Source organism: Stenella coeruleoalba, assembly GCF_951394435.1.
Source record: "Stenella coeruleoalba genome assembly, chromosome: 9".
Classification (NCBI taxonomy): Eukaryota; Metazoa; Chordata; class Mammalia; order Artiodactyla; family Delphinidae; genus Stenella; species Stenella coeruleoalba.
Window position 1 is genome coordinate 13,930,638 of NC_137155.1, and position 15,540 is coordinate 13,946,177.

The 15,540-nt window shown below is 40.5% G+C and overlaps 1 protein-coding gene across 4 annotated transcripts in view; it reads left to right on the top strand.

The window, feature by feature from the left end:
* Nucleotides 1-15,540, top strand: part of VPS41 (VPS41 subunit of HOPS complex) — a 190,201-nt gene that overhangs the window by 89,638 nt on the left and 85,023 nt on the right. For all 4 annotated transcript variants that reach the window (XR_013829759.1, XM_079931512.1, XM_079931514.1 and 1 more), the window contains 2 exons: nucleotides 1,936-1,998; nucleotides 5,699-5,764. Coding sequence is in view for 3 of the 4 variants with exons in the window: in XM_079931512.1 (XP_079787638.1) it covers nucleotides 1,936-1,998; nucleotides 5,699-5,764 (129 nt within the window). In the remaining variant the exon portion in view is untranslated. The remainder of the gene's footprint in view (nucleotides 1-1,935; nucleotides 1,999-5,698; nucleotides 5,765-15,540) is intronic.

Here is a 15,540-nt window from a genome sequence, read left to right on the forward strand (position 1 = left end):
TTGGAACTTGCACACATGAATTACTCAGAACTTACTAAGATGGGGACTTGCCTGGTGGTCCAGTGGTTAAGACTCTGCACTTCCAATGCAGGGGTCACGGGTTCGATCCCTGGTCAGGGAACTAGGATCCTGCATGCTATGCTGCATGGCCAAAGAAAGAAAGAAAAAAAAAAAACTAAGATGAAAGCAAGGAAAATTCTAAGTAGTTTTATATCTATTTAAAAAATTGAATTTATAATGAAAAACTTTCTCACAGAGCGCCATTGGAACCAGATGGCTTCACAGGTGAATTCTTAAAAATTTAAAGAAGAAATAACACCACTCTTCCAGAGACTAGAAAAAGAGTGAACACATCTCAAGTGTTGGGAAATAGTTCTAAGCGCCCCTAATAGCTGGTTCCAAGTGTTTGAGAGCTCCTGGAATTCATACACTGTGCTTGTGAGGGTGTAAATTGATTGGAACCACTTTGCAAAGTCGTTTGGCTGTCTATGAGATGTGAACAGATGCATAACCTGTGACTCAACAACTCCATTTCTTCATAAATGGGTATATAAGTGGACCAAAAGATTTGGAAAGAGTTTTCACTGCAGCATTATTCATAATAGCCTCCATCTGGAAACAACCCAAATGATCAGTGGAAGATGGATACATAAATTATGATGTATTCATACATTGAAATACTATAAGGCAATGACAAAGAACCAGCTCCTGCTCTACGTACATAGCAGTATGGATAAATATCAGAAAGAAAATGTCGAGTGAAAGAAGCCAGTGAAATAGTTTATGATTCTATTTATATAAAATTCAAACATTAGCACAACTTACTGAAGGTAATAGATTTTGGAGGAGCGGTTAGTTTGTGAGGGTGTGAATGAATGGGAAGGAACACAAGGGAGCTTCTTGGGTTCTACTTCTTGACCTGGGTCATGGTTGCAGCGATATGTTCGTGTCATAAAAATTTGTCAAGCTCTGAATCTGTCATCTGTACCGTTTATGTACATTACTCAATTGAATATGTATGTTATTCAATTTTTGAAGTCAACCACTCAGAGAAAAGGTTAAGATTAAACAACTTTAAGGGAGGCACTGATAAGGAGAAAATTAAATCTTACATTTATACGCTCTAAATAGAGTCAAGATAAGACTGTAAATGAAGTGCAGTTCACCTAATCTCTTGCCACTTTGATCTGCACAGTTGATTTATATATCTGTGACTCAAAAAAGAAGCTCCTTTTTCCTTCAAGGAAAGGAATAAATAATTCCTTTAGGAATAGTCTATGGGAAGTTCATAAAAGGGTATTAGTAACCTATTCATATCTATTTCATTTTTTAAGTTGATGTCCATTTAATAAAACAGACTTGTGATGTGCAAAGGGAACTCTCTATCCATGAGATACTTGTAAAAATTTAATTTCAGCAGTGTGTTTTCACCCCCATAGAATTGTTTTCATTGGATATTTAATAGAGATTACACGGGCTTTAGATTACTAAGTGTTCTACTTTTGTTTTTTAAGATTTTTAAAAAATAAATTTATTTACTTAATTTTGGCTGTGTTGGGTCTTCGTTGCTGTGTGCAGGCTCGCCGTCTTTCTCTAGTTGCAGCGAGTGGGGGCTACTCTTCGTTGTGGAGCATGGGCTCTAGGTGCGCAGGCTTCAGTAGTTGTGGTATGTGGGCTCAGTAGTTGTGGTTCGCAGGCTGTAGAGCACAGGCTCCTTAGCTGTGGTGCACAGGCTTAGTTGCTCTGCGGCATGTGGGATCTTCCCAGACCAGGGCTCGAACCCATGTCCCCTGCATTGGCAGGCAGACTCTTAACCACTGTACCACCAGGGGAATCGCATATTCTACTTTTTTATTGATAGTATGTGTTCTCACTGACTCAGCAGCCTTCTTTGTTACCGTCATGGTGAACTGACAAGATCCATTTACTTTTTAGGTGCAGGTGTTTGGACTATATTCTGGAGAAGAATTTCATGAGACTTTTGACTGTCCCATTAAAGTAAGTATTCAGTAAGTTTTAATTTTTCTAAGGATTTTCTCAGCAAAAGCAATAGGATTACAATACTTTGAACACTACCAATCTTGCATTAATTTTGTCAGTAAGTATCTGTTCAACTAATGTACCAGATACTATTTGAAGCTGGGAAGGTACACAGAATGTATATTATGTGACTGTGATCTCAGTCTATCCTCAGGAATCTTTTGTTGTAGTGGGTGAGATGATACACACACACACACACACACACACACACACACACACACACACACAATCTGTGATTAAAGACTCAAAGAGGTAAAAACAGTATTAAGGAATCTAAAACTGAGAGAGGTTACTTCTAGCTGTCCTCGTTACTGATGGCTTTGTAGATGGACTGTTGTTTGGGCTTTAATATACAGGGCTGATGGAGAAAGCTGACTTCCCATGTGGAAGAACAGTATAATATAAACGGAGAGGCTAGAAAATTCAAATCGTGTTCAGGAAGTGGCAAATAGTCTAGTTTAGATGGTGCATAAAATACTGACTTGGCAGGAAAGCTGCACGGGCCGATTGACGCTGGCTTTGTATTCAGGCTAAGGAATTTGGACTCCGTCTGGTAGATAAGGAGAAATTACTGAATGTTGGAGAGCAAAGAAGTGGTGTAAACTGAGCTAAGCTTAAGGAAAAGTAATATGGCAGCTATAACAGTGTTAGATGTGAGAGCTGATAGACCCAAGGCAGAAGGACCGATTTTAGGTAACAGTCATGGTAGTTACAGTGGGTATTACAGTTGTTAAAGGAGGAGGTCGTTCAACTTTCTCAGGTGTTTATTCAAATATTTATTGATCAACAGGTGAAGGAGAGATGGGATCTGATGTGTGCTTTAGAAAGCCAGCCCTGCCACAGTGCAGGGGGATGTAAGCAAGAGAGTGACTGGGGACAGGAGACAATTTAGAGGGCTAATGCTGTACTCTAGAAATGGTGTTACAGGAGCTGAGTGAAAAGAGGGATGGTGAGTACTCAAGATGGTGTAGAAGGAATGAATCGGGAAAGCCTCGAGGAGGTAGACGTACTAAGACTTAGTGATGGCATGGCCGAGGGTCATAAAAGATGGAGGAGCTGAGGGTGGATCCAGGGTCTTGCTTCGGTAATGGTGTGTGGGAATGTCATCAGTGGAAATAAGGGATGGTTTGAGGAAGGATGTTGCTAGTTTGGGCTTGAGTCTAGATAACTGTAGCACATCTGGTGGAAATGTTATGTAGGAAACATTCATGGAAACATGAATATGGACCTCAGTATGGAGATTGGCCCTAAAAACACAAAATGGATAACCACAGCTGAGTAAGATGAAACCATTTTGAAAGATATTATCCAGTTAAAGAGTCAGATGTGGCACATGTATACAATGGAATATTACTCAGCCATAAAAAGGAACGAAATTGAGTTATTTGTAATGAGGTGGATGGGCCTAGAGTCTGTCATACAGAGTGAAGTAAGTCAGAAAGAGAAAAATAAATGCCGGATGCTAATGCACATATATATGGAATCTAAAAAAGTGGTACTGATGAACCTAGTGGCAGGGCAGGAATAAAGACACAGACGTAGAGAATGGACTTGAGGACCCGAGGGGGAAGGGGAAACTGGGACAAAGTGAGAGAGTTAGCATTGACATATATACACTACCAAATGTAAAATAGATAGCTAGTGGGAAGCAGCCGCATAGCACAGGGAGGTCAGCTTGGTGCTTTGTGACCACCTAGAGGGGTGGGATGGGGGGGTGGGAGGGAGACGCAAGAGGGAGGAGATAATGGGGATATATGTATACGTATAGCTGATTCACTTTGCTGTACAGCAGAAACTAACAGAACATTGTAAGGCAATTATATTCCAATAAAGATATTTAAAAAAAGAAGAGTGAGAAGACTGATGGTCAAATAATTCTGGAGCACTAATTTAAAGATTAAGGTAGTGGGAGGAAAAAAAAACAGTGAGGGATCTAAGAAGAATTAGTTAGGGTGATCGGAGGAGACCCAGGAGAGTGGTGTCAGGGAAGCCAAAGGAGAGAGGGTTTCCAGAAGGAAGGAGTGGGCATCGTGGGAAAGGCAGTGCGGAGATCACACGAGGTGGGGACTGAAACACGTAGCAGGAGGCTCACCACGTGTCAAGAAGTAAATGGGAGATGAAGAAGTAGAAACAAGCAGCGTAGACTCTTCTTCCAAGAATTTCATGATGAAGAAGGGAATTCATCTGATAGACGGAGAGAAAGCCAGGGTCCCAGGAGCATTTCTGCTGGTCATGTTTTGGTTGATGGTAAAAAGTCAGTAGGGGGGAAAGATCAAAAATAAGAGAAAGGGAAAACTTAGTGGAGCGGCACTAAGGGATGGGATCCGTCGTGTTGGGAGGGAGAGAAACTTTGGATATGAGTCCTCCAGCCTCCCGCCGGTGAGGCCAAGCCCAAGTGTTGCTACGTTGGGCAGTGAAGGACCTGCAGTCAAGGGCAATGACCAGGAAGTGAAAGAAGGGGTAAGGTAATGTGGTGGAGGGGCATGGGGATGTCTGGAATAGCAGCTGCGATGTAGGATGATGCACTGTAAGAGAGCTAAGAGGACTCTCCTAAGAGATTTTAAGAATGTGTAACAACAGAATATGCAAATGATTCCACTGATATCCAGGATGGATTAGGGAAGTGTGGAAGGGAAGAAGGGCTAACCTGGGAAGGAGGAATGGTTAGAGAAGTGAGGAGTCAAATGCTAAATGCCCTCAAAATGACAGTGTAGGAAGAGGAATCTATTCCGTTGGAGGATGGAAATGTATTAGTTAATTAACAAGAGTGTAGAATGTATTTAGTTGGAGTTTTATGAAGGTGTAATTGTGTGAATTTTTTTTAATGCCCAGAAATATTCTGTTAGGTTGGAAAAAAACACAGTGTATTAGTCGATGAATACATGGGTCTGGGGATAAGACAATAAGGAGGCAGAGTCTCTGCAGGCTGCCAGCCATAAAAGGGGAGCCCCGAAGATGGGCTTACACTGAGTGCAGCCACCAGACCTTCAGAAATGCCACTGGCAAGTGAAGTAAACGGTGGTGAGGATGGAGCAGCCTTGAGAGCAACCTTTCTGAGGGGTTGGGAGGAGATCGTGGAGAGCGGATGAGAACCAAGGGGCCGGGAACTGAGGCTGGAGGTGAAAGGGAAGGGCCTGGATGCTGCGCTCCAGAACTCCTGGGTCCTGCAGCTCTGTTGTCTTTCTGCTGTTAGGGCGCGGATGTAATTGTGCTAAGTGTCTGAGGCTGCATCGCCAGCCCTGTTCCACTGGGTGCTCTCAGTCACTGGAAGGCGTCTGGACAAGGAGATAGTTGGGTTCTTTCTCTGGGTTTCTTCTATGAAATGTATTCAGTTACACACATTTGTGACATCTCACTGCCTCTACTGACTGCCTTGGCTGTCTCTAAAGAGGGGTGCCCACTCAGAGGGTCCCACTCAGCCAGAAACGACAGCTGTTCACTCTCATCTTTTAGCTTTGACCCAGCTTCGTAGAAGAAACCTTTTCATACCAGAGCAAAACTTATCCTCAGTTGGTGCAGAATATTACCTGCATAGATTACTTCCTACCAGGATACCGGGTTGATTTTTAGATCATGCTGCCGGTAATGTACAAAGGGCTTTCATTCTGTGCTGGAGCTGTGACTCCTAAACCACTGTTGGGTCCTTATTCCCTTGCAGATCGTCGCCGTGCATCCGCATTTCGTGAGATCCAGCTGCAAGCAGTTTGTGACCGGAGGGAAGAAGGTAAGCGCTGCGTGTTGACCGTCACATGCCGTCTTTGAGGGGGTTCTGTTTGCTCCTTAATTTATCTTTAGTATTTTTAATGTCTGCCTCTTTGTGCAGAGAAAATTCACGAAAGCACAATGTAGTGAAATCAGGAGACCATCACCTCCTGGGGGAGGTGTGGCCTCAGTGCTTCTCACTGACATTCCTTTGGAGTAGATGTAGGGCAAAAACAGAGATGTTACTCCAGCTTCCACCTAGTGCTTTGAAATATTGTCCCTTCCACAAAGAAGAAGTAGCGTTTAACAGTAACAAAAGAGCAAGTAAACTAGTGTTTTTTCCCGTTGTAGAAAATCTCCTGCAGGCCTTGAGACAGTTGTAGAACAATTATGGCTCTTTTTTGCTGACATGTTCCTGGCATATTTTATTATCTCAGTGCTATTTAAAAAATAAGAGAGTAAAGTAAACCTTTTGTACATTTACATGTTTGTAGGTAAATTCTAAAATTAAAGACTCTGCTTATAGAATAAGTTCATTTTTCTATTCTTATTCACCAGGGATATTTTTAAAAACCATTTTTATAATAAAATGCTACCACTGTCCTGGAGCTCTGAATGTTATTTCATATTCAGTTTGGGGATCAGTGGAGAGAAGGCTCTGTGCGGTGTTTCTGTAGCAGGGTATAGGTATGGAATGGCTGCTTTGCGGCTCAGCTACCACATGATTTGGAATGTTCTGTAGTAGTTATCTGTCTTTTTCCCTTGGTCTGCAGCTTCATAGAATGATAGGGCATTCATAGAATGTCTGTAGAATTAATCAGTGGGAATTACAGATTTAAACTGACTTTCTCTATCTTAGACCTGCAGCTAATTCACTCCTGAAAGAAATAGCTACCTTACTTGTCTTTGTTGGCCTCAGGAAAGAGTAACTTTAAAATTCCTCTTGTTAAAGTATTTCTTTACTAAGCACTTTTCTAGTTAGGAAATTTTATGTGAGATAGAGCATGAATTCACTTAGCTGTTGTCGACTGAAAAAAAATGCACAACATGAGAGTTGTGAGTTAAGTTTTATCTGGGGCAAAATGAGGGCTATAGCCCGGGAGATAGCATTTCAGATAGCTCTGAGAAACTGCTCTGAAGAGGTAGGGGGAAGGTCAGTATATACGTGATTTTGGTGAAGGGGGAGTACATGCAGTCAAGTACACATTTTTTGCACATATTTTTCTACTAGTCTCATGAAGGTTTCTGCTAGTCACAAGGAGCAGACGTCACCACGTAGGATTTTAGTGTTTTTCTAGATATGAGGAGATGCAAGAATTGGGCTCATAAAATTGGCTCCTGAAAATATCTAACTATCTGAAGACCTGTTCTGCCAGTTTTTTTTTTTTTCCCCAGAGCACAGAGTGCCTGATTTCTGATCTCCACCCTGAACTCCTTTCGGAGGGTGTTGAAGGTCAGCAGCTGCAGGGGCTCATGATTTAATCCTTGTAGAGGTAGATGGCAAGTGCTAATTTGTAGGTGACAGTATAATTTAAAGCCAGGCATTTTTATTTAAAACTCAGTGGGGATAAAGAATGCTGAGTCACTGTGTTTTTTTGTTTAAGTGGCCTAAAACAACAAACTTTCATTATCTGACAGGTCAGAAATTAAAGAGTGACTTTCCTGTATGGCTCTGGCTCAGGGTCTCTTGTGAGATTTCAGTCTATTTTTTGCCCAGGGCTGCACTCATTTGAAGGCTTAACTGGGGCTGGAGTATCTGCTTTCTTAAAGGTCTGTTGCCTTCTTAAGAGCAATCCCTCATAAAATGTTGATAACTTAAAATATTGATAAATCACTTTGGTTGAAGTATTTCCCTAGCGGGGATGCAGTTTTGAGTTCTAGCTCTCCAATTTCAGAAGCTAGAGATATTACAGTTGTCCCCTATTTTTTGAAAGTATTGGTATGAAAGAACATATTAGAGATAATGTGAGTGATGTCCAAGTGGACTCAAACTCATACTTTGGGATTTTCCTGTGTTGGTGTGTGTTCTTAATAATCAGCTTGTTGGTGGAGGTTAATAATTGCTTTTATACTGTGAAGGATACCTATGGTCTGATGTAGTTTGCCACAGTAGTTTTGCTACATGAATGTCTTGTCAACCTGCAGGATGCCTGGGTTAACTGTGTCAATTTCGTGTTCTTCGTCCTTCTACTTAGCATTTGACATCATTTACAGATATCTGTAGGAAGGACCTTGTGAATGTAGCTGTTTGGGCCAAAGCTTGTTGAGTAGATACATGAGCAATTATATGGACGACAGAGTAGTGCGGGCAAGGTCATATGGAGAGAAGTTGGAATTTATACAAAGACTACGTTGTGAATAGCAGTAAAATAAGTAGAATTCACTGAATGCTGAACAGGCAAGAACATCAGAGATTTGGTTCATCTTTTTGGTTATCACTGACTGCTTGACAAGTTTTTCTGTGGTCACTCTTCTAAGAGACAGCATTGTCTTTTCTCCTTTCTTCCTATTCACTTCTCCAGAAATGCATGGGTAGACATTTCTTCCCAAGCACAAAAAGATGTTTAATTATGTGTATATAAATTAAAAACAGTTCAGGTCATCTGGTAAAAAAGTTTTAAAAAAATGATATTGTTAGAATTTCTGGATTAAAATCATTTAAAAGAAAAAACACACACCAAAGGGTTAGTATATTGTATAAAGGACTTCGGATATTGAGCTTGATAAAAGTATACGTGTGATATTTTGAAGTGAAGAATCAGAGGAGTCCACATGTCAATGTAAATGATATTGTCATCTCTTTTAGATTTTTTTAATAGCTTTATTGATATGTAATTTGCATGCCATAAAGTTCACCAGTTTAAAGTGTACAACTCAGGGACTTCCTTGCTGGTCCTGTGGTTGAGACTCCACGCTTTCACTGTGGGGCGCGCAGGTTCCATCCCTGGTCGGGGAACTAAGATGCCACATGCTGCGCGGCACAGCCAAAAAACTAGAGTGTACAATTCAGTGGTTCTTAGTATATTTACAGAGTTGTGCAGCCATCACCATAATCTACTTTTAGAGCATTGTCGTCATCCCAACCTCGTCCCCATTAGCAGTTACTCCACATTCCCCTTCCCCCACTTCCCAGCCCCAAGCTACCACGAATGTATTTCACTTCTCTATAAATTTGCCTGTTCTGGATATTTCATATAAATTCTGGGTATTTCATGTAAATGGAATCATACAATAAGTACGTGGCCTTTGTGTCTGATTTCTTTCATTAGTTTTCTAGGTGCATCCATGTTGTAGCATGTATCAGTACTTCATTCCTTTTTATGGCCAAATTACATTTCATCGTATGGATATATCATATTTTATTTAGCAATATTTAATTATGATTTATTATTTAAATATTTTATTTAAATATTTATCAGTTGATGGACATTTGGGTTGTTTCCACCTTTTGACTATTATGAATAATGCTGCTGTGAACAGTAGTCAAAACATGGAAGCAACCTAAATGTTCATCGAGAGATGAATGGATAAAGAAGATATGGTGTGTGTGTGTGTGTGTGTGTGTGTGTGTGTGTGTGTGTGTGTGTGTGTGTGTGTATATATATATACACAATGGAATATTACTCAGCCATAAAAAAGAATGAAGTAATGCCATTTGCAGCAACATGGGTGGACCTAGAGATTGTCATACTAAGTGAAGTAAGCCAGACAGATATCATTATAATATAGCTTATATGTAGAATCTAAGAAAATGATACAAATGAACTTATTTACAAAACAGAAATAGAACCACAGACATAGAAAACAAACTTATGGTTACCAAAGGGGAAAGGAGAGGCGGAGGGATAAGTCAGGAGTTTGGGATTAACATATTAACACACTACTATATATAAAATGGATAACCAACAAGAACCTACTGTATAGCACAGGGAACTCGACTCAGTATTTTATAATAACCTATAAGGGAAAAGAATCTGAAAAAGAATAGATAAATATATATGTATAACTGAATCACTTTGCTGTACACCTACTTCAGTTAAAAATATAATAAAATTAAAGGCCATTATAATTTTTCCTACTTATGTTAAAGGCTTAAGAAACATTGGCATGTAAATGTGCCCTCTATTCAGGGACTTGTGACATACAAACTATTCACTGATTTCTCTGGATTCATTAAAGTTTATTGTGTAAATATGTATTTAGTGAGTAGTAAAAATTAGTGTTTAATCAATAAACTAGAGTGACTTCTTTGTACAGGGTTAAATAACCAGAGATTTCCAAAACATGCGCCAGCTTGGTGTGCTTTGCAGAAATCTCTGGAGAGATTTCTTCCTTCTGTATGTGTATGGCATGTACTTTTAAAGATCACTTCCGCTGCATGGTTTTTGGCATTTGCGTGTTTTGTTTGTTTTAAAATAGATTTATTTAGTTGAAGGTATTTCAGGAAATATTTCTGATTTCATTAAGGAATGCACCTTTGATTTTAAAAACTAAGAGAAAGGCTTTTTGGAAGGTGACATTAAGAAACAGATACTATTGTGAAAAGATTCTTTTCTTTTTTAGGGTGTTAGGAGGACCCTCATTTTTTTCCCCTTATAACCGAGTTATGGCATTTTGTTCCTTTGATAAATGACAATAACAAAGACTGTGTTGGCCCAATCGCAACTCTGATCATTTAACTGCAATTTTCAACCAGCGCCATAAGCTAAGCAGAACTAGTTTGAAGAGTCCAACATTTAGCAAATGGTGATAACCTTGCAATAATCATACACTGCAGATATCAAGACCTCCCTGTTTAGAGTAGATGGCAGATCATATAGGGGAAAAAAGAGCAAAGACAATTATCATGTAACTGAGAGGTAATGACCTTCTGCCTTTAAGAAGTAATTTAATCTTCAAAAAAATTGGAGCAAAGACTGGCCAAATGAAGGTGTAATGTGGAATAAAGGCATTCTTAAGGCATTCTTAACCCTTAAGAACACTGATCTTACTTAGACTGACAGCTAAATGCATCTAGGAATCGTATGCCAACTTCTGTAGACAATGATGAAAGCAGCGCAGCGACCACAGAAGTGGAATAGGAAAGATGGATGTCCTACAGTGACATATTCACGATGTCATTTCATAAGAAAATTTGACAGAGATGCCTAATTTAATATTTCAGTTGATTTGATTTGATGAGAAATTTTGATTCCTGGAAGAACATTTCTTTAAAACTAATCAGGACATACATTTCAGAATAGTTCCATAAAATAGCCATGTAGCAGAAAAAACCTGAAACTGCAGTTTGACACATTTGTTGATATTTCCTTTTTAAGGTTCTAGCTTGTTAGGTCTTTAGAGAGAGTTCCTTATCCACCCAGGACTAGGGAAGAGGAGGCAATAGTTCTGTGTGGCATAAACTTTTAGGTTTTCAAGGTAACTTCTTAGTAGTTGAATGCCATAGCTGGATTTATGGTCTCCAGTGCTTGACACATGAGCATAAAAAGCTTATTCTTGGGCTTCCCTGGTGGCGCAGTGGTTGAGAGTCCGCCTGCTGATACAGGGGACATGGGTTCGTGACCCGGTCCGGGAAGATCCTACATGCCGCGGAGCGGCTGGGCCCGTGAGCCATGGCCGCTGAGCCTGTGCGTCCAGAGCCTGTGCTCCGCAACGGGAGAGGCCACAACAGTAAGAGGCCCGCGTACCGCAAAAAAAAAAAAAAAAAAAAAAAGCTTATTCTTAATTCTGTTTTGTTTCCATATTGAAAAAAAGAAAAGGAAAAGCACATCTCTTAAGAGTGCCATTGGAGAGAGCTTTAAAACATGAGAATTGATGGATTTTTTTTTTTTAAGTGTAACCTCCTTGTGTAGCAAGAATTAGAATGCATGAGCATAGCAATGAGGTTATCTCTTTGAGAAATAAGTCTGCAAAGCAGATCTTGTCTGGGTTTTTTTTTTTTTTTTTAATTACTCAACTTTCTCTGTCAGCAGATAAACTTGAGCTCCCTACGACCTTTACCTTTGAACTCTGAAATACACTTCATAATAACTGATTCTCCTCCTTTGACAAATTATTAAATTGTCGTGATGCAGTTTGCAGCAGAGTTCATTTTTCGAAACGAGGGAGTCAGCTGTTTGGCATTGTGGTGGGCCAGGTCCCCTCACTCTAGCCGCAGGGACAGCTTGCTCTGTAAGCTGGAAAACGTCAGTCAGCAAACGAGGTAAGGACCTGCGTGCATGAAATGAGAAAAAGCGCTTCACTGTTTGGGGCTGAAGGCTTATGGCAAATTTTACCTGAAGGACAGAACTAGAAGCATCAGCTAGCTTCTCAGTGTCCGAGAATGATCGGCAAAAACCAAATTGCATTCTGGATTCTTTTTGGAAGAGGATGCCGTGGAGCAGCTTTTTGTAATAATGCGAATCTTTTTAGAATTTAGACAGCCCAGCGAACTACTATGACCACTAAGTGTGAAACGTAGAGGTGCTTCCTTATATGTTTGCTTGTCTCCTGGTCAGATGGAAAATGGGGTTCTTGGGGTCACAAAGGATTTTTTAATTAAAAAAATTTTTTAAATTAATTATTATTTTTTTTAAGTTTTGGCTGCGTCGGGTCTTCGTTGCTGTGCACAGGCTTTCTCTAGTTGCGGCGAGCGGGGGCTACTCTTTGTGGTGCGTGGGCTTCTCATTGCAGTGGCTTCTCTCTTGTTGTGGAGCACGGGCTCTAGGCGCACGGGCTTCAGTAATCGCAGCACGCCAGCTCAGTAGTTGCGGCACGCGGGCCCTAGGGTGTGCGGGCTTCAGTAGTTGTGGCCTGTGGGCTCAGTAGTTGCGGCGCATGGGCTTAGTTGCTCCGCGGCATGTGGGATATTCCCGGACCAGGGATTGAACCCGTGTCCCCTGCATTGGCAAGCAGATTCCTAACCACTGCGCCACCACGGAAGTCCCTTAATTTATTGATGTATAGTTGATTTACAATGTTGTATTAATTTCTGCTCTACAACAAAGTGATTCAGTTATATATATTCCTTTTCATTATGGTTTATCCACAGGATATTGAATATAGTTCCCTGTGCTATACTTTAGGACCTTGTTGTTTTTCCTCAAAAAGGATTTGACATCAGTTATGCCTCCCAGTCCGCTGACCAGTGGATCGTCAGAATACTTGTGCAGGCGATCAGATGCTTGATCTTAGGCAGTTTTCTACAGGCAAACTTTTCTTACACATTACTTCCCAGGCAACCACCAAATTTATGTCCTAGTGGTTGTATGTAGAACCATTGTAAAGAAACACCTTCATTTCTTCTGGGCACTGTGTTATAAATTGTGGTTCCATTCATCTCATGCTGTATACATACCAAAACTGATTAAAAACCACCAACTAATAGGAAGCAAAGCACAATGTAACCTTTCCAAATGTTTCTTAGGAAGGTAAAGCCAAGTTGTAAAATAGCCATATTGTAAAAGTATATTTTGGTGGGTTTTTCTCCCTGTGCTGCACTGCTTGGAGCTAAAAATTGAAATCTAGGTCTTCAAATAGAAATCATTTTCAGTGTCAGAAACAGGCGTTGTTCCTTGCTTTCAAAGTTAAGTTCATTTGTCTCAAACATCAGTTGCTTTTTTGATGTTGATATGTAGAGCTCCCAACATCCTGGAGATGGATCCGTGGCAACTGCGTTTTCTTCAGTAATCCCCCTTGTTTCATAGCCATCAAAAGGCTGGTGAGAACAGAAACCTTTTTTCTTTAATGAGTTCAACTAACTTTTCCATGTGTGATATTTCCATATTGTTTGCGGCTTCCCCCTGGACTCTGATGATAAGCTTAGCACCTGTCTTCCTAGAGCAATCAAACCATCCTTTGCTCCTTGCTGAAAATATCTTCCTTTGCATGTTGAGAATGCTGTGGCTGTTCTTAACTATTTGGAATAGTTATTTCCTCTGCAAGAATCATTGTTTGGTTTAGTATGTTCATTATTTTTTTTTGTGGGGTTTAGTACCAATGGACTGTCATTAACACTGGGAAGTCCCTCTCTCTCTCTCTCTTTTTTTTTTTTTTTTTGCGGTACACGGGCCTCTCACTGCTGCGGCCTCTCCCGTTGAGGAGCGCAGGCTCAGCGGCCATGGCTCACGGGCCCAGCCGCTCCGCGGCATGTGGGATCCTCCCGGACCGGGGCATGAACCCGTGTCCCCTGCATCGGCAGGCGGACTCTCAACCACCGCGCCACCAGGGAAGCCCCTCTCTCTCTTTTTAAAATAAGGCTGTAGAGCACAGGGAACTATATTCATTATCCTGTAATAACATATAATGAAAAACAATATGAAAAAGTATATGTGTGTGTGTGTGTGTGTATATATATATATATATATATATATATATATATATATATATATATATATAAAACTGAATCACTTTGCTGTACACCTGAAACTAAGACAACATTGTAAATCAACTCTACTGCAATAAAAAAATAACATAAAATTTTAAAAAAGATAAGGCTATATAAATAACTGTCATTAACCTTGAGAAGCTTTTCCCTTCCCCCCCCCCTTTTTTTTTTAAGACAAGGCTCTATAGCAAGGGGTCACAGTTACTGCAATTATAAGTTGGTGTCACCAGTACAGACTATACCACAGTCATTTCACAGGGCTATTTGGCGTGACTAGTTCTGCCTCTTGAGCACAGCTCGGTTAGAGGGTCCACATAAGGTGCTGTGAGCACGTAGAATCTGGATTTCAGGAATGGTGGTCCGTTTCCAAAAGGAGATAGGAGGAATGCTGCTGGTGGAAAGCAGTTAGCCCGCAAGACCATTAGTCAGAATGGTGATTTGGTAGGAAAATGAATATTCCCAGTCTTTGGAGAGGGAAAACTATGTGTATGTATATAGTATAGTATATAAAAACTATGTGTATGCATATATATGTATGCATATAGCACTGTTGGGGTAGTTTTGCCGTCCTTTGTCTTTAAGCATTTGGGGCTTTTCCCCCCCTAATTGTTTGTTTGATCCCTCTCAGTTTTCTACTTCATTTTCAGCCAGTATTCCTCTTTGATGTTTGTAACAGTGCAAATTTGAACAAAATCAACATCTAATGGTGGTGAATTAGCTGTGTCAGTGCCCTGCGGCCAAAGATCTCCGGAACACACCCACCAGGCATGAGGAAGAGGGTGTGCTAGAAAGAGGGCGTTACAGGTTTTGGGCTGATGAAAGATGGTTTGGGGAGGGTTTAAGGAAGCAGAACTTTGCTCTGGATCGGGTGCTGTCGGGAAGCAAGAGTAATTCCATCACTGGGTATCTTAACACATCATATCTAGAAGGAGGACAGACCAAATGAAGGCTAACGACATGTTGATAAAGAAGCAGCAGTCTCTCCTTTTAGCCAGGATGGGGAGGTGTCTGGTCATTTATGTGGCTTGGAAAACATTGATATCCTGTCAGTGTTCAGATATGATTATGGAGTAGTCCTGGTTTTGTCCTCATCTCATGGTCACGGGGCCCTGTCTGATGTTGGTGTTCTGTGACATTTTTTTATATTCACCCGGAGAACACGAATGGCAGGCCAGTTCCTGCGTGCCAGCTTTTCTCTTTCTTCGTTGTGACAAATAAAATGCCCAACATTTGCTAGATGACTTCTATTGAGGTACTTTATGAAAATATATGTATGGTCTGATTTCGTTGTTTTGGTAGAAATATAAATGTCTGGTGTAGCAATTTCTTGGAAAGCTGTATTCCAAATTATTAACAATATTAATAATATTAACATATATTATTAACAATATCCGGGCAGGATTATTAGTGTTCTTTCTGGTCTTCATTGGCTT